The sequence below is a fragment of the Plectropomus leopardus genome, chromosome 8 (assembly GCF_008729295.1).
Source record: "Plectropomus leopardus isolate mb chromosome 8, YSFRI_Pleo_2.0, whole genome shotgun sequence".
In the NCBI taxonomy this organism is placed as follows: Eukaryota; Metazoa; Chordata; class Actinopteri; order Perciformes; family Serranidae; genus Plectropomus; species Plectropomus leopardus.
Genome location: NC_056470.1, coordinates 30,745,845 through 30,773,838, shown reverse-complemented (window position 1 = coordinate 30,773,838; position 27,994 = coordinate 30,745,845). Strand labels below are relative to the sequence as shown.

The 27,994-nt window shown below is 38.7% G+C and overlaps 3 protein-coding genes across 6 annotated transcripts in view; 2 read left to right on the top strand and 1 right to left on the bottom strand.

The window, feature by feature from the left end:
• Window positions 1-47: 47 nt before the first annotated feature.
• On the top strand, window positions 48-9,974 carry tmem269 (transmembrane protein 269). Of its 3 annotated transcripts, none has more exons than XM_042491437.1 (7): window positions 48-113; window positions 1,116-1,167; window positions 4,615-4,762; window positions 5,706-5,803; window positions 7,391-7,534; window positions 7,622-7,822; window positions 9,007-9,974. In XM_042491437.1, the coding sequence occupies exons 2-7, from the start codon at window positions 1,119-1,121 to the stop codon at window positions 9,114-9,116; spliced, it is 750 nt and encodes a 249-aa protein (XP_042347371.1). In that variant the 5' UTR covers window positions 48-113; window positions 1,116-1,118; the 3' UTR covers window positions 9,117-9,974. The 3 variants fall into 3 exon arrangements, with proteins under 3 accessions (XP_042347371.1, XP_042347373.1, XP_042347374.1); XM_042491439.1 differs by lacking the exon at window positions 48-113 and adding an exon at window positions 121-314; XM_042491440.1 differs by lacking the exon at window positions 48-113 and adding an exon at window positions 3,332-3,381.
• Window positions 9,975-11,477: 1,503 nt separating this feature from the next.
• On the bottom strand, window positions 11,478-18,105 carry si:ch73-206d17.1 (tyrosine-protein kinase STYK1). 2 transcript variants are annotated; one of them, XM_042491435.1, is made up of 10 exons: window positions 17,958-18,105; window positions 17,733-17,862; window positions 17,485-17,628; window positions 17,131-17,331; window positions 15,867-16,048; window positions 15,703-15,786; window positions 15,281-15,498; window positions 15,149-15,189; window positions 13,887-13,983; window positions 11,478-13,331 (listed from the first exon to the last, which is right to left on the bottom strand). In XM_042491435.1, the coding sequence occupies exons 2-10, from the start codon at window positions 17,782-17,784 to the stop codon at window positions 13,160-13,162; spliced, it is 1,191 nt and encodes a 396-aa protein (XP_042347369.1). In that variant the 5' UTR covers window positions 17,785-17,862; window positions 17,958-18,105; the 3' UTR covers window positions 11,478-13,159. The 2 variants fall into 2 exon arrangements, with proteins under 2 accessions (XP_042347369.1, XP_042347370.1); XM_042491436.1 differs by having other exon boundaries at window positions 15,703-15,783.
• A 2,303-nt stretch (window positions 18,106-20,408) lies between these two features.
• Window positions 20,409-27,994, top strand: part of magi3a (membrane associated guanylate kinase, WW and PDZ domain containing 3a) — a 170,041-nt gene continuing 162,455 nt past the window's right edge. The window contains 1 exon segment of the mRNA XM_042491298.1: window positions 20,409-21,529. Within this exon segment, the coding sequence (XP_042347232.1) occupies window positions 21,223-21,529 (307 nt within the window). The 5' untranslated portion in view covers window positions 20,409-21,222.

Below are 27,994 nucleotides of genomic sequence, written 5' to 3'. Positions count from 1 at the left end.
CAGCCTAGAAAAATCTGGACGACGGGGGCGTCATTTCCGGTGGAATATTCCAGCGGATTTATCCTGGGCTCTTTTAAAGGACGCGCTGGAAAAGGCGGCTGTGAGGTTGACAGGTAAACGGCCATATGTTCTGTACGTGCTGCTGATAGCGTGGCAACTTCAAATAGGCTGCACGAATCAATAAACAGACACAAAAATAAATCCGCTTGGGAAAAAAAAGGAAAATACTATTAAGGTCCGGTGTGTTGCGTGCGCGTTTAGACGTCTCCATCAGTGGATTTGTCTAGACATTTTATCTTGGGAGGTCGTTTCAGGTAAGATGAGATGCTCTTCGCGTATGTCCGCTACCTGCACCTCAACACAGTAGCGAAAGGGTATTTTAGGACAAAATATAGACCTGTTTTGCATTATTCGGATAGTTTTGGCAGTTGTGACGCAGTTACAAAAAAGTCCACCTGCTGCTTTCGATCAGGTGTGATTTTCATGTTTTCAGTGACGCTTTAGTGCGGAGGGATTTCAGCCGCTTGTAGGATTGTTGCGCATTAATGCCCCGTGGTTTTGGAGGCAGAATTAATTTTGTGAAGCATCAGAGAACACTCATGGCTGATTTATGCAATAAAAGGGCCCTCGTGTATGCGATATTTTGGGTTTTCAACAATTTAAAGAAAAGAAAAAGCAGGCAGGAGGGGCTGTTTTTACGCACGCGACCTTTAATCCCAAACGTTTTGATTTATTCAACAAGAACAAGACAACAAGTATTAGTAACTGGAAACATCATAATTTAATGTGTAGTCATTGATTCCAAATCCTAAAATCGTATTAAGGACTGTTTAAGGCATGAGGATGTAGGCTAGTGTAGGCTGCTTCTGATCTTCAAATATTATGTTAAAAATGTATGGCGTTAATTTCCACGAGAGAAGAAAAGGTCGGAGCGCACTGATCAGTTTACAGCCTTTATTGTTTTTTTGAAAGTCTCTGTCCACAGGATGAGAAGCACTTGACTTGGCCGCATGTTGCTGGATGATGCACAGGAAACCCTGTTTCAGCAATTTAACATTAATATCATGTTTATACTGCATATATAGGCGATGTAAACACTTTTGTTTCATTTGCAGCTGATGTGCAGTGTGCCAGAGACAATCATGATCCTCCTGACTCCCTCCTCTGGTAGGTACTTGTTTCCCAATTTTGCCTGATAATCTGGATTACTGTACATGGGTGCCAGAGAATGGAGGCTGGGTTTGCTTGGATAAAATTAGGCAGGAAAACACCCACATATGTGCCGTGGGAGTTAGACACTTGGACTGAATAACTTGGAATATAGTAATATTTATAATATAATTATTTTTTTGACCATGATGTGATGAGAAAGCTCTTTATCACAGTTAAAACTGTAATATGTAATGTAAATATTTTAATTACTTTTTTAACAACTGTTTTAAACAGGGCAATAAAGCTGAAAAATGTCCAGAAATAGGCTATGCAAACAAAAGCATTCCTGCAAAGAGAAAAGATGCAAAGCAACAGAATAATGTTATATTCAACATATAAACTCTTTTCTGACAAAAATATTTTTGAAATCACCAACATTTGATTGGTTACATAATTTAGTTGCATGTTTCTCTAAAGCGAATTTCACCCTAAGCCAAAATAACAAGATGGTGACAGCCAAAATGCCAAACTTGAGGCTTCAAAACAGCAGTCCACAAACCAATGAGTGACATCACAGTAGCTGTGCCCATTATTTATACAATCTATTGGTAGAAACTATAACCAATACTGTCTAAACTGCCAAACTGTACAAGGGAGATCAGACACATTTTGTACTCTTGTACTCGCTACCAACCAAAATTCAGACACCTAAAATTAGCACCAGCTGATAAAAAGAAAATAAGCCTTCCGAAGATATGTGTTTTTGTTTGTGACATAACTAAAAACAGGTAGACAAAAATAACCAAAGAGCCACAAATGTATTTATATTATGTAAATTTGAATATAATGTGAGCAATTGTCATAAGGTCTCCGCTTTGAGGGCTGAAAGTGAATACAGCATAGTTGCTTTATAACTTGCTAAAAATGTCCTGACTGTCTCAACCGACCCTGTTCTCCCCTACTCTGCACATAGCTCATATAGTTCAATGATAGTTTATTGTAACAGGATGTTTTATTGTTAATACTCACTCATGGCAAATCATTTTAAAGATTCAAAAACCACATCCAATATATGAAAAAATAGGACTTAATGTGTAACTGGTGTATATTGATTGCACTTTTATTGCCATTTGCCCTTTATTATGATCACAAAACACAGTTAAGATTTTAAAAGTTTATATTTTCCAGTTGGTTCACTTCAGATGATCCCTGTTAAAAAAGGTTTTTTCCTTGTTTTTCGTTGAGTCTTTTTATTTGTTAATAGGTAACATAGCAGGGTATTATGTAACAAGGGCCTTCCCATCATGCTTTGCAGTGATTAGGCAGCAATCCAGAAATAGAGACCTGCTTTAATTTGAGAGTGTGTCTCACTCTGGCTTTGTCCTAGTGACCAAAACAGTGTATTTTATGAAAGCTGGAGCTGCACGTGTAGGTCACTAATGGTGTTTTAAGGTACTAAACCTGAATTTTCTTTTGGCAATGTCATGATTTTCGTAAAAAAAAAAAAATGCAGAATATTGTCTGCATTAACACATACCTAAGCAAACTGATTTTCCTTCAAAAATATAGGGAGACAAACAAAACATCCAAAACATCAAATGAGTAAGAAATAGAAAATTATATAGAAAATTACCTAAAAAATAAGTTAAAAAAAAGAAAAAAGAAAAAAACAGTAAAAACAAAAATAAGTGCTGAAAATTTAAAAAAAACACATTTCCCAGTAACAAAATTTAAAATATAATTACAATAATTATGAACATGTTTTTCTGGACATTTTTCCTTTTCTTTTTTTTTTTTAATTCCACCATTTTTAATTTTCTTTTTTTGGTCACCACTAATCTCTGCAATTTCTGGGACATTTTTTGCAAAGTCTCCTGTTGCTCCATTTTTGTAAAAAAAAAAAAAAAGAAAAAAAAAAGAAACCAATTTGCTCTGGTTTCAAAGGAATAAATAGGTTGTTTAAGTCATCTGAATGCAGCACAAGAAAACTGATGTCGATCCAGGTTTCAAGGGGTTAACTGATGTGCTGTATTTACCCATGAAAAGTTTTCAGACAACAATTCAAATACCAGGTTGTAATTTGTATAAAAACTCCAAAATGAGAAGTAGAAAGCATGCTGCTGTCAAGTAAAAGTGCTTGTTGGCTTTTTGCTGTGTCTCATACGCTGTTTTCTTTCAGATGAAGAGTCTCTTGAACTCGTCTGGCTTTGGAATCACAGGAAGTTCAGGGTGAAAAACACTTTAAGGGTTGCTACTGCAACATTTAAACATATATTTAAATTTTGCAGGTCATTTCTCTGTGCATTCTGTCTTGGACAGTACTATGACTTGAGAGAAAGTGATAAACTTATGAGAGAGGAGGCCGACAGAGAAGAAAAACAAAGATTTCTTTGTTTGACTTCATTAAAAAACATCACAGCTTTGTGGGGGCAGAGGCAGTGTTTGGCTGGAGCGAGGCAGCGTCAGCAGTCATTCCATCTTGCTGACTAAGATGTAGCATTTTTATTATTTATATTGCAAATTTTTTCTTTAAAACAAATAAAAATGAAGTTTTATTGACTGCACTTTAAAACGACTTTGTAAAACTGCTACAATTGGCGATATAACCCCATGCGGTTTAGTATTTAGAGGTTGTAGAGCTATCTTTATACCACAATCTCGATTGAAGCCCAGGCCGCAGTGGTATTAATAGATTTGAACAGTGAGCTCTGTGAGTGCTGCTGCCATGCCCTTGTCTCGGGTCACTATGTTCAATCAGGCTAATTGATCTCACGTCTGGTATGTTTCAAGCAGTAGGTCCAAGTCACTCTCACTATAGCCAGTGGTGTACGTAGTAGTACCCTTAAATGTCCATAGCTTGTTCCCCACACCAGTATTTGTGTGTATTTGACCCTTATAAGATTACGCTAACACTTCACATCCTGTTGAGACATGCATCCTTTTCATGTTTTTTTTTCTATGCAAATATTATTCTGAAGTTTACTGCATGCTGTTTATTGTAAATATTAATGTATATTGCATAGATATAATGAGGCAGTTTGTAATGTTGCATGCTTTAGGCTGCAAGTGAACGAATGTAAAGTAACGAATGCATTTTAGTGATCTGAGAGTGGATGACTGTATCGTAAGGTTGTTCTCCGTCCAATAAACATACGTCTTGGTAAGTGATGCTTCTTTTACATCAGACCGGGGAGTTAGCTTTAAAGCGATATTTTGCCTTAAATAAAGTAAAAAAAAAAAAAAAAAAAGGTAGTGTACAAAATATTATTCAATCGTGACATTTAGTATTTAGATTACTTTAAAAAAAATTGTTTTTATACATTTTTCCTTTCACTTCAACTGAAGTTTGACACTTTCATCATAACGTCAGCTGAAATGGGGACGTAGCTTTTAGCTTTAGCACAGCAGGGGTTATTGACCTGACACAGACAGCTGCTAACTGTTGTTTTTGTGTGGTCTCAGGTCTCTTCCAGTGTACCAACAAGCTCTTTCTCAGTGATGAAGCCACAGGACTCCAGATCAAAGAGTTTGCACGTAAAAATGCAGCTAACGCGCTGTCAGTTGCCAACATGGTCATGGGCATGGCCTCCATTCTCAGCAGTCTAAATGGGTGAGTGGAAGCATCATTAATGGGTTTTACTTTTGGAAACCAATACAAACAATACTTTCTATAAGATTTTAGGGATTTGGCTAGGGTTTTCAAAACCTAATTTTATTACCCACAGTGGTCCTGAGAGGCTAAATATATAAGCAAAATAGAAAACACAACCACATTTAACAATATATATTAACAGAACAAAAAAGATTGCAATGTCACAAAACCAAATTAAAAAATAATAAAAAATATAAATAATCTAGTGTTGTTATGTTTTGCCCTTGAAGGCCACCGTATATACTAAAACTGGCGTTTGAAAACCAGGCAAATCCTTAGTTTTTAAATTTGAAATAGTTGTTTCTTTCATTTTTTTGTCTTTCTTTATCTGTTTTCACAGAATGTTTTTTGAATGATGACTATAACCAATGACATGTTTTTTTTCATCCATAGTTTTAAGTTTTGGCCTTCAGGGTCAATATAATAACTAAAATTTGGTTTTGAAGGCAGTAGAATTTTTTTAAAAAATCTTGTTTATTTGTTGTTGCTGTTTTTTGTTTTGTTTGTTATTTACTTAAAAAAAACCCAAAAGTAATAACGACGATCAAAGCCACCATACTTACTAATTTCTTTCGTTTTTAAAGCATAGACAAAAATCCTCGTTGTGTTTTGCCTCTCGGGGCGACCACACTTCAAGTAATGTTTGTAATGATGACCGGTTTCGGTTCGTACCAGATAAACTGTACTAACTTCAAATAAGATAATAAAAGGCAATGTCAGGAAGCTTGACCGGAAGATTTATTGTGTTTAGAAGATATTCAGTTATTTAACTTTATCTGAAGTCCTCTCAGCACTACCTTTTGCACAGTTTAGAAACTTAAAATATTTCACCCTGTCAAACGGCTTGCTGTCATCACATTGCTAATCTAGTGCCAATCTAACACTCCCTTGTTTTGTTCAGGCACCATCATGCTGCGTGTTGGCTGGTCCTGATTGGCTACCTGTTGGATTTGGCAGACGGAGCAGTTGCCAGGCGACTCGATGCCTGTTCTGCACTGGGTAAGTGGACTGTTGTGGTCAGTGGCTCTTAGCAAAGATGAACTGTTGGCAGGGCTCACTGCACAGTCCTTTGTCTGGACTTTCTAATTTGGCTGCACGAAGTCATAAACAAAAGGAACCAGTAAAAAGAAACTCGGCCACTGGATAGTCTTACAAAGTCTCCAGCAGAAGAATCGTGCATATTTAATGGGATGCAACTTTATCAAATCAGTGTCTTTTTAGACTTTTCTGTGTTTGAAAGGACATTATGAACTTTTCAAGGTTAAGATTTGACCTTAAATAACAGGCACCCAATGCAAAAGCACAGCCTCTAAAATGTATCACTGTGGCTTGTTTTTAACAGATCACCACACCATATAAAGTAAACTAGGAGGCACAAATAGCCGTTTTACAAGCTTCCAGTGCGAAAGTTCACATTTTCTCGGAAGCCCAAAATAGCTCCCTGGTGCATCACAATACATTGTTGGCTGCACATTTCAGGGGGCTTTGTGTCCCGACAGGGTTTTTCTGCATGACTTTGCAGGTGGATGTTGTTGTGCCCCTCGACGTATTTTGTCAAATGAACAATCACTTTCTGATTAAGCAGCCTAATTCCACAGGATCACGCTCTTATTGTCTCTGTTATCCCGTTGCTTTGGCTTCTCTGCATATCTGAAATTGCTAAAATTGTTGACCCTGGGCTGTGGAATTCCACCTCGGTCATTTGAGCCGTGGCCTGAATCACCTCATCCTCGTGTGGTGAAAACATGCTCCGTGCTCCTGTGGGATACAGAGATGCGACGCTGGAGAATGTTGTTTGTAGAATGGGCGTCCTGTTGGGCTGACACCGAAATTTCCACTTGGAGATTTTTGCACGTATACAGCCCACTGTCATGTGACAGTAACACTGGCAGTGGTCGAGCGGATGATAACATATCTACACTAACCTTAATGGATTGTTAAACTCCTCACTGAAGAGCTGTCGAATTGAAAGAAGAGTAATAATAGAACAGTTGGTGAGCTGATTATTCAGAATGCAATATTTAAACCTTTAAAACCTGAGCAGATTGTCTAGGTCTCTTTTAAAACACAGGAAGAAGGCAATGAGGAACTTAAGAATTAGTGGCCCAAAAATGAGTAAGAAATTATTAAAAAGTTACAAAAAATACCTGAAAATTAGCAACAAAAAAAAAGTAAAAAACAAAACAAAACAAAAAAAAATTCCTGAAAAAAGTACTTAAAAACGAATCTGATTCTAAAACACATTTTTAAATATGCCATTAGGAATATAACAAATAACGTTTCCTGGACCTTTTTTTATATAGCGTTTTTAAAAATAATTTTCTAAACTTGTGAATTCTTGCAAGATTTTGTAGAAATCACACCAAAAAAAAAAAGAAATTTTAGTTTCTTGTCAGGTTGCTTACTGACTTTTTTACCCATGTTTCTGGAGAAGAAATCGAATCAATTTGCTCAGGGTTCAAAGGACTGGTGAAAGGCGTTTGAACGCAGCACAAGAGAAGTGATATCGATTCAGGCTTCAAAGGGGTATCTTTTGGTGAACTTCACAGAGCCACATTTAGCATTCACATTTTTTTTCACATTCAGGTGCAAAGCTAGATGATTTTGCTGACTTCACGACCTTTGGGATCGCCACATCGTTGCTCCTAAGGACGTCTGACCTGCTGGACAACATCCTGTGCGTGTGTTACGTCCTGTCCGTGTTTGTCCGCCTCTGTTTCTTTTCAAGCGGTAAGTTTCAGAAGTGTAGCGTTATTGTCTGCTATAAACTGTTTATTTGAGGGACCAGCAGGAGATTTGTTCTTGTTTGTCCCCCAGGGATCCCGTTCATGTACCGTGGCCTGCCCTGCATCTACTCCTCAGCCATCCTGGCCAGCGCCTCTCTACTGTCGGGGGGAAACTTGGCCATGCTGCGAGTTATCGCATTGGCGATGATCCTCTTTATGATCAGCCAGAACTTTTATCCCCATGACAGAGTGCTGGAGTCCCAGGCCTGGAAGAAAGCAGTCTACGCTGGAGGTATAGACAGAAATTTAAAAAAAAAAAAAAATCCAGTATGATTCTCATGAAGCGCGTTGCGATATACCGGTATTGACAAAAAGGATGATATTTTAAAAAATGTAATATTAAAATGAAATTAATAATACACATATGATGATATTATGTAAATAATCCGGCACTTCTTAAATTATTCTGTTTGCTCACAAGGTCTGTGGATTATCTTGAGTAATCAGGTCATGATTTCTGGAAAGAGACACTGCTGTTGGCTTCTTCAAATGTATTTTTTGGTGCTTTGAGCACCACAAGCTGAGTGCAGTTTAATGAATGAATGCATCATTTTATATTGGTTAAATGCATCAGGAGAAACATATTATTTCACACTTTTTTTTCAATCAATAAGTAAAAAAGGCAAAGGCTTATTTTAAATCAACCAAAGGATAACAGAATGACAGCAACACCAAATACATAAAATAAATGAACTAATAATAAAGAAAATATACCCCAAACTACAATCCCTTAATACTTTGCACTGTAATCAATACAGATTTTTTTACACTAGAATCATTTTACATCTGATTTGTAATCATGTTACATTTTAAGTATTCATATTTGTTCTCACTTTATGTGTTTCAAAAATGAGCCAAACTCTTAAATTATAATTCCCTCCTCTCAATTAAAAAAAAAAAAAATTGAATACAGATCGGAAGGCTTTTGTTTACAACTTGAAAAATAATTTCCAGCGTTTTTAAATACACAATGTCTACAAATTTTAAGGGGTAGGACCTCCTAAAAAAAAAAAAAACAAATTCATAGAATCATAGTCACCAGTTTTATTTATTACTATAAGAGAAATGTTCTGAAGTTTAATTATAGGAACTATATTTGTTTTGTATGCATCTACCCAGATTTCAGCACAGTAAGACATGTTTGGCATTATAAGTGATCTTTACAATATATATAGACATTTTTTGCTCAACAGTTCCCTTGTTTCATAAAGAAAAGTGATAGATTTAGATAATTTAGCTTCAATATATTAGAGAGGAGGTAGACATCTCAGTGGCCAATATCTCCAACACTGTGCAACTCGCACCAAAAAAATCTGCATTGCTAAATGTTACTACAGCTAAGAGGAAAAATGTGCATTTTTGATTTTGGTAGAAACTTTAACTTGTCACTCTATCTTTATTTCCTTTTATCTCCAGGAGTCATCATGGTGTTCTGCTCTTCCTTCCCTCCTGCGTGTGTGTACTACCTGCTGTGGTCAGTCTCCTACATTTTGTTCCCAACATCCCTTTGGAGCAGTAAAGTGTAAAGTGAGCTGGCTTTGCCTCAAAACTCCCAAATAGGTTTACCTCTGACCCATCCAGGTGAACCGAGGCTTTCAGACTGCTGCTGCTCCCCACTGTCGTGGAGGATCTTAGCTGAACATGCTCCACAGGCGAACACTGGCTCGATTTGACCTTTATTTTGATTTGATACCTATAAGGCAGAACACAGATTGAAGAGAGTTCGCGTGAGCGATGGGAAGGACATTTTAATGTCACTTGTAAAGATTAACTATGGTGCAGTTTTAGGTCTTTGTTGCATTTTTCTCTGAGGCTGAGGGTTGGATGGCTTGTCCCACAAACTGTATTTTTATCAGGTAATCTCCATACTTTGGTATTAATCCAATCTTTCATCAATGTTAAGAGCATGCAGCAGCAGGGCACAGCATTTTCTCGCAGGATAATGTAAAAAAAGAAAAATTCAAATGACATAATGACATATATTTCTAATACATTTTTGCCTCTAAATTAATATTTAAAATGTTTAACTCCGTACAGGAGCCGTGAGTAAGATTTGGGGGGGATTTATTGGCATCTAGTAATGAAGACTGCAACCAGTTCAAACTTCTAGAATTCCTTCTGTGTTAATGGTAATTTTTACTGGGAGCCAAATTATCTGTATAACCACTTGATTCAAACTGGTAAAAACACTGAATATAGCAGCTTAACATTTTTTTAAAAATAATGTTTTTTCAGTGCTCTTGTTGTGGAGGGGCTGACTAACACTGATATGCGAATGGCCCTATCTAGAGTTATTGTTTGGTTTGTCCATTCTTGGCTACCATACAAACATGGCGATGAGGATTTTAGACTCCATATATAGATATAAACAGCTTGTTTTAAGGTAACAAAAACACAACAATTCTTATTTTCAGGTGATTACACACTAAAGAAAACATACTTATTACAATATATTACATTTCTGCCAGTATATCCCCCTAAATCCTACACACTGGACCTTTGAGGGAAGTCCTTTAATCTGTGAATATACATGATTTTGCATTGTCTTGTCTGGTTTATCCAGAACACAATAACGGGCATTTATACAGCACTATGACCAGTCTTGTATTAACTGACTAATGTTGGCATCAGGGTTGGGGTCATTTCACTTTAATAGCATTCAGGTCAAGTTGTGTGTTTCTTCAAAATCTACTTTTCTCAAATCCAGTCACAGTAAGAAACTTTAGAAGGTGATGGTGCACTCATTCTTATTATTAGATTTGCTGTTTTGACATGTTTTTAAATGAGTTCAGCTAAAAGTCAACTGACCTCAACTCTGGCTTTTTGTGAATTTCAGACTTTAAGCTTTTCACCAAGTTGTGGCTCTGTCCAAGAAATGATGTGTTGGATTTCCATATTTCTTCTGAGCACTTTTATTTAGTCATTGTGCGTGTTTGCCTCTGTTTTAGGAGGCATTGTAGTTTAAATCCACACTGGATCACAGCTCTTCAGCGCTGGAGGTCAGGCAGTGGAGGAACTGGAGAGTCAGGAATGCAACATGAGTGGACGTTGCAACCTGTAAATAGAACCACAGCAGCAGTTTTCTGCCTCGTGATTCAGTGTGAATTTACCATGAAACAGCAACAACACACAGGCTGGCAACCCTGCTTTTGCTGACACCTAGTGGTGAAAAAAAATCACCTGTGGCAAGTTCTGCCTCCACCATAAAAGTCTTGTAATTGCTGTACAGGCGATGTTGGAAAACCACTTGGGGTGGAGCGACACTGAAACTTGAAATCCACAAGGGAGAGTTTAAGTGTGACGTTAATCTTTAACTTGGCCAGTATTCAGTCTGAGGGGCATCACTTTTTTTGTAGATCTGTCCTTTTTCACTCACAGTTTTAGTTCAGTGATTTTAATGATTTGAACCCTTGAATCAGTAATAACTCATAGTGTTAATCTGAGTGTCCCTAATAGAGTTTTCTGAGGGAAAACTAAATCAGAATTTCTTAAATCAAGAAAATTAATACAGAATGCTCATGTTTCCTGGTTTTGTTGTTGATCTGAGCCCACTGTTGTTGTTGTCATGGTTACAATAACCAGTCTTGTGATGAAAATTTACAATGTAAGATGCATACATAGACTAAACACAAATCTACTTAAGTACATTCAGCTTTCCTGTGTGAGTGTTTTGGTTTTAAAACTGTGTCAAAGTCACAGCAAAGTATGCATGCCAAGAATATTACAAATACAAGTACACTGTACTTTGCCCAATGCTTATATTTATATATATAATCAGTAATAACTCATAGTGTTAATCTGAGTGTCCCTAATAGAGTTTTCTGAGGGAAAACTAAATCAGAATTTCTTAAATCAAGAAAACTAAATAAAAAATAAAATCTGTGCTTTTACATTTACTGTCTATATATTTTTGGCAATAAAGAATTAAGAATTAAATGGCTTGCTATCAGTCTCATTAGTTCATCATCTCACTTACGTTTGACAGTAAAACTGTTAAGATATAGGCCTAAACATAGGGGTTGGTTGTCACAACAAACAGTATAAATAATGGATGTTGCTACCGTGATGACACCCACTGGTTTTATATCCTTGAGTTCAACATTTTGGCTGTTGCCATCTTGATTTTTGGAGCCAGAAGTGACCATATTTGGTTGAAAATTTGGAGCTGTGGATTTGACTCACAGACTGCAATGACTGGTAGCGACACCTCATAGACAGCCTGTCACTCAAGTGACCTCGCCTGAAATATGAGTAACTTTGGGCCATAAAAATTCACCCCCTGTATGCTTGTCATCAATGTTGAAATTTGCTATATAGTAACTAAAATCTTTACTTTTTTTGTGCCAGGCTGTAAACATGTTTATTTGTGCTGTAAAGTTGGTCATTTTAACATGGGGGTCTGTGGGGGTCTTACAACTCCACATTGGCTTCATGTTTCAGCTCAGAGGTTCCTACTTAGTTGTCACATTAATTGGATTTCACTCCCTAGAGGGCGCTCTTAAGAAAAGTTGGCACTGACATTTTGGGGTTAGAGGTCACCTACAGGATCATTTCAGGAGTAAAACACTTCACACTGAGGTGAGATGACTTTAATCATTAAAAAGTAAGAAAGTAAGCTATAGCTTAGATGTATTTTTTCTTAGCTAGGCTACAACATGTTGTTAGTTTATCTGCTTGCAAAAAAATCTCAGTTGGGGATGCTGGTCACATTCTTTGTGGGGTTGGTTGTCACATGTATTGCTCATTTTTTTATTCATTATAATAATGTATAAAGATTAAAAATTCACTAAAAGTATTGGGGTTCTTGGTTATATCTCAGTTGGGTGAAGTGTTAGGTCCCTGCTGAAAAAACCCAGCCTGACCAGCTCAGTATGGTTAAGCTGGTTGGCTAGCTTGTTTGACCAGCTAAAGGTATGTTTTTGCATAGTTTTTGGTGGTTTAGCTGGTCATACCAGCTTGTGACGGGTACTCTAGCTGGTTTATCCATTGGAATTCCTGTAAAACTGTAAAATACCAGCATGTCCAGTTGTTGGCCAAACCAACTGAACCATCAAGACCAGCAAAAAGTGGGTCAGGGACATCTAAGACCATCTTCAGCAAGCTAAAACCAACTAAGACCAGTTGCCAGAATGAGCTGTTTTTAAATGGGGTTTTAACAGCAGGGGATTTGAATTTCAGTGACATTTTTCAATGAAATTAAATTTCTTAAGTTAATTTTTAAGATTGCTTCCATTGTGTGTTACACCCCACAATATTACAGTTGTCACAGCTGCACAAGACGTATTTAACAGTCCCTATCTTTTGAACAGAATAAGCTTTAGGAGAGTAAGATGACTCCATTCTTACCTGACATTTTAGGCTTACATTAATCATTGAAAGGATATTAATGATATAATTTTTTGTGGGATTTAAATGAAAGTAAAAAGTGTGATGACCAATCCCTTTCTCCCTTACTATGTAAAATTTATGGCAGACATTCGGCAGTGGATTTTACAATCTTAATCACAGTTTATATGTTGTTTCCTATTTAAATTTGGTGTTGCATTTTTACATTTGAAAGCACATGAGCCTATGAGAGCAGACCTGCATTTCTGTTATACTCAGATACATCTATGACCTCAGGAACACAAATGTCTTTAGTAACGGCGAGATGCTGCGAGGCGTCCAACAGTTTCATGATGGCCGAGAAAGCAGGGCGGTCTTTGAAACTCCACATCCAGCAGTATTTCATGAGGTCATACCTAAAAGTTATTAAAAACACATTTCTGTTAAAGGAATAATCCAACTTTTTTGGGGAAAAAAATACGACTCTGGTAGGTTTGAAGCTAAATTTAGTAGCTAGTTAGCTTAGCACAAAGACTGGCAGCCTGGTTCTGTTCAAATGTAATAAAACCCACTCTCTTATGAGATTTTACACTTTTGTACATATTAAAGAAATGTAGTGAAGTTTGCTAACTAGAGAGCTTTAGCTTTCAGGTTTAATTTTACCTGTGGACAGAGACAGGCTAGTTGCACTGCTTCCAGTCTTTGTGCTAAGCTACGCAAACCAGCTAACAGTTTACAGATGGAGGCGAGAGTGGCATCTCTATTCTTATCTAAATTTTCACAAAAGGAAAGTCTTATATGTACCAAAATGTTTATTTCTTCAACTATACTGTTTATATTCAGTAACTTTTTGTTGTCACCAAGTACGAGTACTTAAACAAAGATGCAACTTTTATAAGTGGACTCCGCTGCTAAGAAGAAACCATGTCATCATACTTTAATTTATGTGAAATTTTTACAAGTTTACTTACAAAGGTCCCCCACAATGTTGTGGTCTCTTCATTCGATATGAGCCCTGTAGCTTTGGAAGCACAGACAGAGGCTCCAGCTCAGGGTACGGAGGAGAGCCTTAGATTACAACAAAAAAGAGATGAATTATTGAATAAATATGTCACTTAAAGGGAGGTAATATGTGATGCTGACGAAGATCCAGTACAACGAAGTGTAGAAATTAGTAGATTTAAATAATGCCAACATGTGAAAAGGCAGAAATAATAATGGCTTATAGGGAATGTTAACTTCAAATTAAAAAAACATATTTTTCCTCTTACCTGTAGTGCTATTTATCAGTCAAAAATGTTTTGGTGTGAGTTGCAGAGTGTTGGAGATATTGGACGTAGAGATTTCTGCCTTTTTATCATATATAAATGTATAAAATTGACATAAAAATAATTACATAAATTGTAAAACTCAACACTAATGTCTCTTTACAGAAATCATGACCCAAGATAATCCACAGATCTTGTTGTAAGCAGTTTCATGCTGGAGCTATTTCTTTCTACCAAATTACACCCACCAACTGAATTGACTTTCTTACTCGATTTGAAGACTTTTCAGATTTTCAGCGACTTTATTACTAATAAATTACTTGTGACAAATTAAGTGATTTATTCAGACCATCAGGAAAACAATATATTTAAATATATTTTATCCAGACACATCTTGAGGAAGTTTCTATGGTTACACTGATGTTCTTGCTCTTTGGATTGGAAGTGTGAGAAAGCTCTTATTGCATTCATTTGTTGAGGACTTTTGAAATTAAATCGAATTCAGTAAAGTTGCAGCATGCTTTCATTATCCCAGGTAAATTGGCAACGACATCACGAATATGTAAATGATTGCATGACATCATCTGGCAACTTTAAGCATCTTTTGGAGCTAGTGCAAGCTACTTTTATTGGAAAAGAGTTGGCAACACTGATCAACGTGCAGAAGGAAGAGTGCATCTACTGCTCAGCCGGCTCAGCCCTCTGCCCTAAGATACGGTTGACAGGTGTAGTTCGGTAAAAAGAAAGTAGTTCCTACATAAAACTGCTCACAACAAGGTCTGTGGATTATCTTGAGTAACAGGATCATGATTCCTGGAGAGAGACATAGCTGTTGAGCTTTTCAGACGCTCCAACACTTTGCAAATTCCACCAAAACAAAGTTAAATAGCACAACAAATAAGAGGAACAATAAGTAACTGTCCCTTTAAATTATGTGCTCACAAATAATACAACATGCAGCTTACCTAATGTAATCAGTTCATACAATAAGATTCCAAATGACCACCTAAGGAAAAGAAAATGTTACCAAATGTTTCGACTCATATTAGTTGTTTTTTGTGTGTGTTTCGCCTCCTTAGTCATAACTCTGCCCTTACACGTCGCTCCTGTCGATACTGAGCTGCATCATGATCCTCTCCGGAGCCTGCCATTTGAGAGGCACCTCTGCTGCCCTCTGCCTAATTGGTGGATCCATTCTGCGTCCTCCAAATGCCATGCCCAGCCCAGACACCCGCGCTGAGAGGCCCGGGCCAATTAAGATGTTCCTAGCAGCAACATCACCATGCACCAGCCTGTGCTCGGACATCAGGTAATCCTAAGGGAGGGGCCAATTACGGCCCAAAATATCAATTTTTGCTGGAAATGTTCATTCAAAATTCAAGAGAAACATTGGGAAAATTGGTATGTGGATCATGACCTGCTACGGTAAACAATGACATCGTCGATAGAGTAGATATCTAAACTTTGCTCATTTTAGTTTTGTTTGTTGGTAATAATGAGCAAACAAAAAGTGACTCACCAGGCCTGCAGCGACCTGCTTCGCCACCAGAAACACTGACCTCTCAGAGAAGTTCACCGATGGATCAGCAGCGTTTGAATTCTTCTAAAGGGCAGAAAAGTTCCTCATCATTATGCTAAATTTAAAAATGATCATTGAAAATCAAAGCTGTGCACCACCATTACATTTCTGAGCATCCAGAGGAAGCGAAGGAGGTTCCCGGGGCTGTAGGCGTCTAAGACCAGATACATGGGCAGACGCTGGATCTGACAGTGCAACATCCGCACCACATTTTCATGTTTACACACTCTGGCGTGGAAGAGGACCCAGTCCACAAACTCCTTAACCTCAGGCTTGTTGGAACCATCTATGTGGTGTTAGATTAATAACAAAGTGATGGTGAGCAACCTTATTATCTGTTTTAAAGAAACAGTGTGTAAGATTTAGGGGGATTTTGTGGCGTCTATTGATAAGGATTGCAGATTGCAACCAGCTGAGACTTCTCCTGGTAAGAATTCCTTTAGTGTTCATTTTCAGTAGGTTTTTAACGGGAGCTGAATTATCTGCAGAGATCTCTTCCTCTCCAAAACAAGCAGAGTTTTATGTTACAAATCAGTGTTTCTCCGATGTAGTTTGACTCATCTAAGACGAGCTGCTAGCTCAGCACCTGCTGATGTGTGCTCACCTTTTTCCAATGATAACTTTAGATCCAGACCTTCGGGAGGTTTTTACCGGGAGCCAAAATATGCAGTGGTCTCTCCAAAATAAACTAACCAGGTGATTAAAACTGGTTAAAACACTAAGTAAAGATTCATGTTACAAATAAGTGTTTCTCTTATTCTGTTTCATTTGTCAGACAGGCTGCTTGCCCAACACCTGCTAATGTTTGCTCAGCTTGTTTTCTCTGATAATTTAAGATCCAAACATTCAGGGTTTTTTTTTACCGGGAGCCAAATTATCCATAGGGGTTACTTTCTTTCCAAAACAAATCAACACACCGATTTAAACCAAAAAAACCCAACTAATAATGTAGTTTCATGTTAAAAAATCATTGTTTTCCCAATGCTGCTCATCACGAAGGAACTTCAAACTACAGCAGCCAACACAAAAACATTAATGGCGCCATCTAGAGCCGGTTTGGTTTACTGTAGTAACATGGCAGTAAAACATCACAGACTCAATGGAAGAGGTCCCGCTCCTATGTACATTTATTTGGCTCATTCTAAGGTACCAAAAACACAATTATTCCTTTTTCAGCTGATTATACAATAAAGAAAAAATAGTGTTTCTATTTATGCCAATATGTCCCCCTCTATCCTACACACTGGACCTTTAATGTCTTTCTTGCCCTTTTCCCACTGAAAACACGGATGATCTCTCCATAAATTTTTACTGTTATTGTGCACAAAAGACTCATCATCCTGGCCTTATGACAGATTCATGCCATACCTCGGAGGGACTTAACCACCACAGCAGAGGTGGCTCCGTCTCTCTTCTTCAGCAGACCTTTACAAATTGGTCCATGGCGACCTGACTGCCAAAACTCCAGTCCCTCCAGAGCGCACTCTTCAGGGATCTCCCAGGGACACAAAGCTGCCTGGACCTTTGGAGCGCTCACAGACGCTGCTGTCGGGGATACACTCTGCTGGCCTGTTGGAAAACACAACAGTGGATGCAAGTTTATGTGAGGCAGAGATGTATTAGCACCTGGCACTGCTCTCATCCTCTGGTGGAAAAGAGCAGGATTTTACGGTGTTTTTCAGCAGTTTTATACCAAGGATATACAGTTATTGAAATTCCTACCATTTGTTAAATGAGCTGAGGTGCTCTGCCGTCTTTGTTTGTTTTTATGGAGACTGCAGAAAATCAGAGCCACTCCTAAAACTGTGCTCAGAGCCAACAGACTCGGGATGATGATAATAGCAAGTGGACCCGCTGACTCCTCATCTGAACAACAAATGGAAGAAGACGCTTGTTCGTAATAAGAAAGAGGAGAGGAGCATGCAGTGACATGAGTTTGCAATCCAATAAGTGCCGTGTGTGTGACTTACAGCAAGTGGGGAGCGAGGTGTCATTGCTACATCCACGAGGAGCATCTGACATTTCTCACATATGAGAGAAACGTCAGATCATATCAACAGATTGAATTTAAAAATCACCGCCAGATAACTTTATTTAACCCTGTGTAGAAAGTAAAACTATGAAATAACTGGTAATTGAAAAATCAAGCAAAGCATGATGTTAAATTGCTACAAATAACTTTAAATATTTCTTACCTGACACCTGATGCCACGGTGTTTGAGCGAACACATATTTCCAACCTTATGATAATAAAGTTAACATCAGCAGAGAGGTTGAAAAATCACAAAGTGAAGGCTGTTATCAGCTGCTTACAGAAAATGGACTCTGCGTCCGTCCGTCTGTGAGGACGGTGACCGAGGAGGTGAGCTGGAAGGTTGACTGAATGTTAAACATTAACAAATCACCAGAAACGATAACATCAACAGGTGCTGTGCTCACACTCACTACAGCCTCAACAGTGAACTGATTACTATGTGATGAATATGCATAAAGAAGTGGTAAATTCAGTTTGTTTTTAGGTTCAATGCTGAGTTCTTGTATTTTTTTCTCATTTCAGTTTAGTTTCAGCTAGTTTGCAGACAGGTTTGGCTATTTTTGCTTTATTTTTTTATTTTTATTTTTAGTTTAGTTTTTTATTATTACTATAATTATACATTTATCTTGTAGCATTAATTTCAGTTGCATAAAATTTCAACAAGGTGCAAACAAGTTCCCCTCTTCTGAATATTTAAAGGGTTGCTGTGGTGTGTAATGATTCAGGTGTGTCCTATCAAAATAAGGTAAAAACTGTACTGCAAAAATGTATTTTATATATTATATTTCTTATTAATTCCTAAGACTTTGCAGACATCTGTAGAAAAGGTGTTTTGACATCAAACAAACTTAGTGGTTTTCCTCTTGTTTTCTTGTTTTACATCTATTTGTAGTCAATGTGCATCTTTTTGTGTCTCTTTGAGGCCATTTAGTGTCTTTTGGGCTTCTTTTGTGTCTCTGCAGTTGATTTTCCTGGTCTGTACATGTAACAGTAGACTAATTTCAGACTTTTTGCAGATGAAGGGAGAGGGGCTGGTTGGCCTGTTCAGTAATTCATCCATGCTGCGAAGGACTCGGCCTCCATGGGGAACACGCTGTACCAGGTGAGTTTCCGGGGTGCCCTGCCTCTTTATGCTTGTTGTGTTGACAAATTTGATAAAAAACTGACAGAGGCTAAAAACATTACCTGTGTATTTTTTATTTGTATTGTTTTGTCAAAGTCAAAGTCATCTTAATTGTCAATTCTGACTTGTTTGTTAGACATCGTCCCATTTTGCATCCCCTCACCAACCCCCTTACCGCCATAAATAACTAACAGTCTCTTAGTATTTAAGAATAAACTATATAATGTGTGCAGTCAGATCTTATAACAAAACCCAAATTTGGTTGTCAGTACTTCATACCCAAGCAGCTGAAAGGAAAGCCAGTCTCATTATAAAAGATCCCACTCACACTCTGCTTTAGTCGTTCCAGCTACTACCATCAGGCCACTGCTATAAGACCCCTCGGCCAAGAAAAACACTCACAAAAACTCCTTCATTCCCCCAGCCATAAATATCTTAAATACATCGAAATGAGCCACACATCTATGAAAACACTACGGCACTTTTGCACACAATAATATATTGTCATTTTTATTCTGTCTAAATTATTTGCATTAGGTATTTATTCTGCTGCTGTATGTTATTGTGCAAGTTTGTTTTGTTCTGCATCAGAATCAGAAATTATCTATTGTGGCTCAGAATTATAGCAAGTAGAAATAAGTACTAGCATATGTTTTTGAAAATAGAAATACAGTAAGAGTAAACAGTTAGCACAGTATATAAATATTCAAATATTTAAAATAAAGTATGTAAATATGCTGAGTGTGTAAAAAATATAAACGTAAAAAATACAGGAATAGACAAGTAGCTTTAATCTGTGGATATTTAAATTATAATATGGATAATGTGCTGAGTGTATAAAGTGTTTAAAATATAAAACTGTGCTATATAATAAAAAGCTGTATGAAGACGTTTTTTTGTTTCGCGACAGACAAAGTTCACTGAGTCATAATGTCATTAAAACGTATCTTGGGAAAGTTGTTTTGATGGTGTTGCAGTGGCTTTAGTGCTGCTGGTAAGTGTTTAAAATCAGGTGCCAGCCTCTGACTGTTACAACCACAGGAGGGCAGAGCTGCGCAAAAAATGGCCTCCAACCAGCAGCCAAATCCCCAGTCCGGGGGCAGGAAAGATTCTCCAAACGAATTTGAAAGACCGAGAACTACTTATAAATCCCAGGAATCACACTGAAGTAACACTAAACTGTGTAAAGAACACATTGGACACTTTGCACACAAACTGTAGCTCGACTATCCCGAACTTACAATAAACATTTCCCACGTGAAAATATGTGTCCCAGCGCGGGAGGAGCTCCGCCTTTCTAAAACACACCATGGAAACAAAATCCAGCGCTTCCCAACCACACAAGCCCCGCCTCCTGCCAGTCACCATTGGCTCAAATGAGAGACTTTGGGACCTCCTTTTGAGCTCCGATTGGACACAATCCCCTTCAATCAGGAAAGCAATACGGAAAAAGATCAAAAAAAGTTATGGAGTGAAGCCCTAATCGGATCACGTCTGTTGCATGCTGCTGCGTAGTTTTTTGCAGAAAAAAAAGCCCTCAGTGCCTCCGAGGAAGCGAGGAGGAGCGGAGAGAGAGTAACGGAGAACACGAAGCGGGGTTTGGGTGTGAAAAGGAGCAGATAACCGCCCGGTTCAGAGGAGAGCCAGGTATGTTTTTCCGTTTCCAAGGACTGCCTTTGCTGATGTCACCGCGGAGGAGGGCAGGAGAGAGAGACAGGTGCGCACAAAGTTGACTCTCCGGGAGCGAAGAGCTGTCACTGAGCGGGGAATAACGCAAAAAGAGCTTTCTGGGAATCAGCGTTTGAAGTTTTAAGAAGTTTTCTTCTTTCCTTGGCAGTGTTATCAATTTGGCTGGCATTTTCTGAAGACTGAAGTGGGATATTTACGCGCGTTTGGAGCTGACAGTCTCTCCCTTGCGCACGATCTGTACGGCTCACAGGATCCGTCCTACTCTCCGTAACATCGTGGTCTAAACTGTGCGGGAAGCTGCTGCTGTTTTCTCTAAGTGCACGTTACTGTGAACTGGGGTGTGGGATCTTGACGCCCCAGCATCAGGAACAGCACTTTCCGCTTCAATGCGACACTGACGCAGCTGATCTCGCATCCCAGTCCAAGACAGGTGATGCTCAAGTAAATTCAATGGAAGGATCGATCGCCAATATTGGGATTTAAAGAAATAAACACTGTGGGATGGAATACAACACAAGAAATCTTTAATCTGCGATGATTTTTCCATGCGTCATTGAGGATCAGATCTTGCATTGAAGGACAATCCCTCCAGGTTTCACAAGAGCAACCAACAATGTCCAAGACACTGAAGAAGAAGAAGCACTGGTCCACTAAAGTGCAGGAGTGCACCCTGTCATGGGGGGGATCCGGGGAGTTGGTCACGGTGGTGGAGGTGCGAGGCGGCGCAGAGCTGGGAGAGTTCCCCCACCTCGGACACATAGTTTCGGAGGCGTTGGTTTGTCACGCCGGGAGGTTTCCCTGCAGCGGGGACGTGCTGCTGGAGGTGAACGGCACTCCGGTGAGCGGACTCACCAACCGAGACACACTGGCTGTCATCCGCCACTTTCGGGAACCCATCCGCCTCAAGACTGTGAAACCAGGTGTGTATTTGAATCACAAAAGATCGCACCCACACCCACACACCCCTTTAACTCCCCACCAAACCCGCCATGTGTGTGAAGTGTAACTTGGAAATTGAAATGCTTTAGGAAAGGTGAGACAAGTATCATGAATAAATGAGAGGGAGCTGTGGGTACAGACTCACAGCTGAGCCGCTGTCTGCCTGCAGGGCAGTGTTTTAATGGATCAGGTGTGTGCGCAACCTTATGTATATTTGGATCTAGTCTGCAGGTTAATTGTGTGTTTTCAGCTGCTTTAACCCTTGGAAAGCTGAGCACATTGGCTTGATTTGTTTCAAAAACACCGAATAGGGCAATGAAACAACTCAAGAAGAAATGCCCCCCAAAATAGCAGGAAATTAGTTTAAAAAATGAAAAATAAAAATGCTCGAAAAGAAATAGTTAAGAAAGAAAAGAAGTAATAAAAAAAAAGCAACAAATAACCTACCTGGGAAAAATGCTTGAAGATTATAATTTTGTAGCTCCAAATGATGTAATAATTATAAACCTAGTTTTACCTATTTTTTAAATTATTTTTTCTTAAGACATTTCCCTAAATTAAAAAAAAAACAACTCAAAAACTCAAACAAACATTTGTAATTTTTCTGCAACATAATTCTAAGTATTTTGGAATTAGAATTTTGTGGACATTTTCTCCCATTTTGTTCATAATACCTAATTAATCATTTTCATGTAACTGTCTTGGCATCTTTTACTTTTTTTTGCAATATGTAGGACATTTCTTGTGAAATTGCTTATTGCCTTTTCACATGTTTTTTAAAAAGATCAAACCAATTTTCTCAGGTCCCAGATGTTAAAAAGCTTGTGAAAGGCGTCGACAAAACTCATGTCCATCCAGATTCTGAAGGGTTAAATTGTCGGTCTACACACCTCCTTTTCATTCATGTGAAGACATTATTTCCTACAGTGCTGCTGTTGCTGCTGTTGTGCAGTCTTGGCAAACAACATAGCTGTTCGACATGCTGTGTGCAAGCATGCTTATCCATAGTGCCCACTTCTGCAGGCTCTTACCGCCCTTTTCCTGTTATCATCTTTGCATCCATGCACAAGTGTCCTCCTCTGGGCTTTGCACACATCATGGCAACACACTCAAACAGACATGCGCACACACAAAAGCAACTCTGCTTTAATGTCGTTGCAATTCTCTGTCTGTAAGCTCGGCTAAAAGCTCGTGATTGGATTTATGTGTCTGTTATTACCTGACTTACTTTGCGCTTTTTTATGGCTCATGGTCTAATGAGTGTGTGAAATGTGCCAAAATACACTGACAGTGAAACTCGACCAGTCATGTGGGACAGTAGGTGTGTGTGTGTGTATGGATGGATGGATTTGATGGAGGCACTGCTGAGTGTGGCGCTTTGCAAACACTTAGCCGGGATTTGTTAATGGCTGCCGTGCCAGCTTAGACCGTGTCAGCCTGCTTGCAGCTTGGAGGTGAGTCCAAGTCTAATTGAATCAATTAGGCTCGTATCCTTAAATCCCCAGGATGCTGAGCTGGCTGGGCGACACAGTTTGACACCATGACTGTCAGGCGTTTTGGCTTCATGATGGTTTTCTGTCCAGCAGATTGTTATTGGAGTTTCATCGTGTTTGGAGAATACAGTCAGGCTTGGGAAAAGTGCATTTTCTCATTTCCACCTCTCTGGTACATGAGTTTTAACGTTGTGCCTGTGTTATGTTATGTTAGTTGTATGTTAAGTGATGCTGGCGTTTCGCTTTGACGTGTGCAGGCTGCTTACCATAGGCTCCTCTGTTCCCTCTCGGGGCCCTCACTGTGTGTTTATATCTCTGTCCCCTTTCTCATGATTAATTCAAGCTTCATTCATCATTGATGGCTGCTCCGTGCCAAGATGAGGTGGCTGATGGGCGGCTCAGATGTTGGCCGACTGGTGTGGATGTAAACTTGTATTCTCGTGAGGTTGCAAAGTAGAGCTGCAAGGAATAGTCGATTGATCAATTAGTCGATCATTAGTCGATCAACATAAAATTAATCAGCAGCTTTGGATTTTTATTGGATTATTTAAAAAGTAAATAGGCAAAACATTTGCTGGTTTCATGCCTCTGAAATGTGAGAATTTGATGTAGGGATGTCCCAAATACTGTTTTTTTTGGGTCTTCAGGGAGAATTACCTGAAAATAGTCAAAGCTTTGAAACTTGTAGTCATTATCCATAAACTTTGCTATTATTGTAATTATGAGTCTAATAAGAGACGAGGACAAAAATCGAACTTCAAGAATTTTCCTTTTTATTGAGATGAAAATGGTTACAAAATGTTTGTCTTTACTTTATCTTCTCCCCTTAGCCGACACTTCATATTTTCCCCCTGTAATTCTCTTGCCACTTAATCCTCAGAGTAAATCTAAAATCTTAAATATTTGCACTTTTTTCCCCCAGTATCCCACTTACCTGCCTGACAGTTGTAGCTTCTAAATCAAATATGATTTTGCGCCTTCTCTACAGCTGCTGCCCAACACTTCCCCTGCGCTGTCAGGACAGAAAACAGAAGTTAGCCTGAAGTGGTCCTCTGGCTCACGACCAGCCGATGCACTCAGTATGCAGCTCCCATCCAGAGAGAGGAGCAAGGCAATAGGCACTAACCTTGAGGGGGCGATTGGGTATAGAGGCGTAGTGATACAGATACCTATTGCAGCTTAGAGACTCTTGAGTGGGCAGCTCATTGATTAATGCTGTAAACAGACTTAGAGCTGCTTGTTTTTGCCTCATGGAGCTTAATGGATGGAGCATTTAGCTCTCAGGTCCCACAGCAACCCTGATTCACAAATCAGGTCTATAATGGAAACTGGGAAAAAGGGTTTTCAGAACCTTCCACCTTCTTTTAAAAAGCCTGAAAGATAAATCATGTTAATGATATACTGAGATAACAACGGTTCGCATTTTCAGTGCTTCTCCAGAGATTACATCTGAACACAGTATACAAACATTTAGGAAGGTTAGAGTCACTGTTGTGCACGTTCACACTTCACAAGGGCGAGCTCAAAGTTCAGTTCACACAGATCAAAACAAACTAGTTCATGTTCATAAGTCACAATTTAAAGTTTTCAGTTGTCAGTCCCAAAAAATGACCTAGTTTACAATAATGGCAAAGAAATAGCCTCCCTTTCTATGCCTTATTCTGCCTCTGATTAGTTAACCCTGACTTTCTTACCCTAACCAATCCAACTCCTCCCGCTTAAACCTAACTAATCCAACCAGCGAAAGCAACAAGTCCTACCTACGAGAACGGAGAGTTGGGCAGGTCATTCCTTTGCTATCCAAGAATTTGCAAATTTCGTACCAGTAGCAGCGTTCTTTAATGGTGTTGTGCATGGATGTATAGAAAGAATGGATACATCATTGGTGGCAGGTCCTGATTATTCCTAATGCAGGAGAGATTTTGCTGGCCAAGCCGGCTTCTTCAGGTTTAGCCCTCAGCTAACTTAAAAGAGGATTAATATGATTTAATGTAGTTACTCTTCTAGACTTTCACAATTCTATCTGACCGAATGGATCAAATTCTGATAGTAAAGTGAGGCATTTTGCAGGGGTTGTTATGCTCAATAAAATGTATCCACGTCTCTTTCCCAGTGTTGATTTACAGGAAAACTTCTTTTCTGGGTCCCATGGCATCACGTGACGGACCCAGAAGTTGTTGTTACGCAGTTTTGCCAACATGTCAAATTTCCTCCAAGTCTGGTGCTGTTTCTGGAGGCCTGGAGTTGTACTGTGAGTTGTGTCGGCGTGCCACATGCAATAAGTCGTTGGGTGCAGCAAAGCGATTGTTGATAGAGGTGGCTGTGGCTCGGGAGATAGAGCGTGTTGTCAGCGAATCAGAAGGACAGCGGTGTGATCACCGGCTCCTCCAGTCTGGATGCCGATGTATCCGTGGGCAAGATACTGAACCCCAAGTTGCTCCTGATGGCTGTGCCATCGGAGATTGTGTATGAATGTTAAAAAAACTGAGTAGTCAATGGGTGGTCAGTGGCCTTTGAGTGGCTGATGGGCTAGAAAAGGGCTATACAAGTGCAGGTCCATTTGTCATTTCCTGAAAAATGAGCGTTATTTAAGTGTGAACGATGCTCTCGTTTAAGTTCATAATTTGCATATCGATGCGTTCTCACCAAAAATATGTGCGCATTCATGCAAAACATTTGATAGAGATGAAGAAACACTTTGATATCACAGGTGAAAGTGTTAACTGTGATGTTAAGTGTTCTTCTTTGTGAAGTTATAAACTAAAGAAAATTATGGGATTACTTAAAAAAAACAAATGAAATGTTATCGTTTCTTGTGGTGACTTTTGGATAAATACGCACTTATGTACACAGTTTGAACTTTATGGCTGCACCTCACTGCCTTAATGCAACAGTCCTGTTAGTTTCTGCGTGAATATAATACATCATCATTAATACAAACTCTCACTGACACCAGTATACATTAAAGTAGAGCAGTGAGGCTGTCTACTAAAGGATAAAGAAGTGTTTGTAGATGTTTTTATTTTCAGTCATATTACTATTTATTCAAAAGATAAATGAGGTCTCCCCAGGAGTATTTTGCTGCAGAGGACCATTTTTATTTCAAGTGTGTATCTGGAATGGGGCACTTAGTCACTATACCTGCAATAGCTAGTGAGAAATTAGCTGCAAAGATGTGTTATTTCATACAATCACACTCCGCTTAATACCCACGGAGAGGTGACAAAAATGTGCTGCGTTGAGTTTTTTTATTTACCATTTTCATTTAAGAGAGGGAGCTATTGATTACTAAAGTACATAATGTATCTCGCAGGGGGCTTTTATTCTGAAGCGCACACTAAATAATGAAGAATTCAGTTTTAAGTTTTAGGATCCAATAGACTGTTTTCAAGCATGCAGTCCTTTTTTTTTAACTAAAGAGACCAGAAAATGATGCCATAAGGAGTACGGGAAAGCTTTAATAAGCCTGAATAATTGAGTGAGAGATAATTACAGAGACAACAGAGACAAACTCAAAGCCCTCCTCTCCTCCTTGGATCGTCTTTCACCGTCATACATCAGCAACCTGTGATGCTCGGCGCGTCCCAGGAGTTACTTTTTGATGAACTGTTTTAATTTGCCATCTTGATTCACCTACTTTACCACCAACCTGTTTGTTTCTGCGTCATTTGTTTACTTACATCACAGCACAGTCTCCCATAATGCCTTTGGACAGCCTCCTGAGAATCGTCCAGACTTGCTGCATTCAGTTGTTGTTTACATGCTCGCGGCTGAACCGAGCAGTTTAGAAAAGTCAGGGTCGACCATTCGCCCAAACTAAACATGTTTTGTGTTTTAAGGCTACAAACAGTCAAATAATCTGCCTGTTGTTTTCTTGATTAATAAATTAATTGTTTTGTCTATAAAATCTAGCGCTGTACAGAAATTCCTTTTTTTTTTTTTAAATCGTGACTTCAGCCTATAACAAAAGCCTTCAACAAAATACTCAATTTTGACAAAGTGATTGAAGTCTTTTTTTTTTTTTTTTTTTTTTAAATCCTCTTTCCCTCAGGAGTAAGTGTAATTTATGGTGGTGTTAGATTGCTGCTAGACCGCCCCGTTAATACAGGTGTGTGTGCCTTGTAGTGTCCAACAGTTTTTTTGACTGCAGTGAAAATACTGTTTTTGAATGCCAAAAAAAACGTAGTTTGAAGCAAAATATTACCCTTACGAGGACAAGCGGTGATGGAAAATGAATGAATGAATATTTTCTCAGATAAAAAAAATTGTGAATTTTGGAAATGATAACCTCTAAGTCTTCGGAAATTTGGATCAAACAGATTGTAAACAATTTTACAGGACCCCTAAAGTCCCGAATGATGGTATTTGATTTTTTAAAACTTATTTTTAATCTTACTCACACAAAATAAAAAGTTGGGACCTAGTTCCACATATAGTATAATACTAATAACATTAGTGTGTAGCATAATCTTTATCTGCAACTGTGCAGAAAGAGTTTAAACAGAATGAAATGACATGCCAAAAAAAAGCTGTTGTTTTAGAATTTGAATGTTGGTATGAATGAAGCTTAAATGCTTCCAACTCTTTGGTACAATCTTTATAAAATGTGAAAAAATAGTGAAAATGTGTCATGCTATAATTTCCCAGAGCCCAATGTGACATTTTCAAGTATTTTTTTTGTCTGAGCATCACTTCAAAACCCAAAGATATTTATTTTCTTTAACTGCTTATCCTGTGAACGGGTCCGCGAGGGTGCTGAAGCAGATCCCAGCTGACTCTGGGCGAGAGGTGGGTTACACCCTGGACAGGTCGTCAGACTATCACAGGGCTGACATGTGCAGACAACCATTCACTCCCATTCACAGTTTCGGGCGTTTTAGAGTCTCCAGTAAACTAACCAAAGATATGTAGTTTACCGTAACGTATAATTTAAAAAAAACATCAAATTATCAC

Excerpts from the sequence above, each read along its gene's own strand:
- si:ch73-206d17.1 (XM_042491435.1), bottom strand. The coding sequence starts at position 17,784 with ATGTCAGATGCTCCTCGTGGATGTAGCAATGACACCTCGCTCCCCACT. Across the intron at positions 16,049-17,130 it reads GGTGGTTAAGTCCCTCCGAG|ATGGTTCCAACAAGCCTGAG; the intron begins GTATGGCATGAA and ends AACACCACATAG. Across the intron at positions 15,499-15,702 it reads AGCAGGTCGCTGCAGGCCTG|GATTACCTGATGTCCGAGCA; the intron begins GTGAGTCACTTT and ends CCCCTCCCTTAG.
- tmem269 (XM_042491437.1), top strand. The coding sequence starts at position 1,119 with ATGTGCAGTGTGCCAGAGACAATCATGATCCTCCTGACTCCCTCCTCT. Across the intron at positions 1,168-4,614 it reads CCTCCTGACTCCCTCCTCTG|GTCTCTTCCAGTGTACCAAC; the intron begins GTAGGTACTTGT and ends GTGTGGTCTCAG. Across the intron at positions 4,763-5,705 it reads ATTCTCAGCAGTCTAAATGG|GCACCATCATGCTGCGTGTT; the intron begins GTGAGTGGAAGC and ends TGTTTTGTTCAG.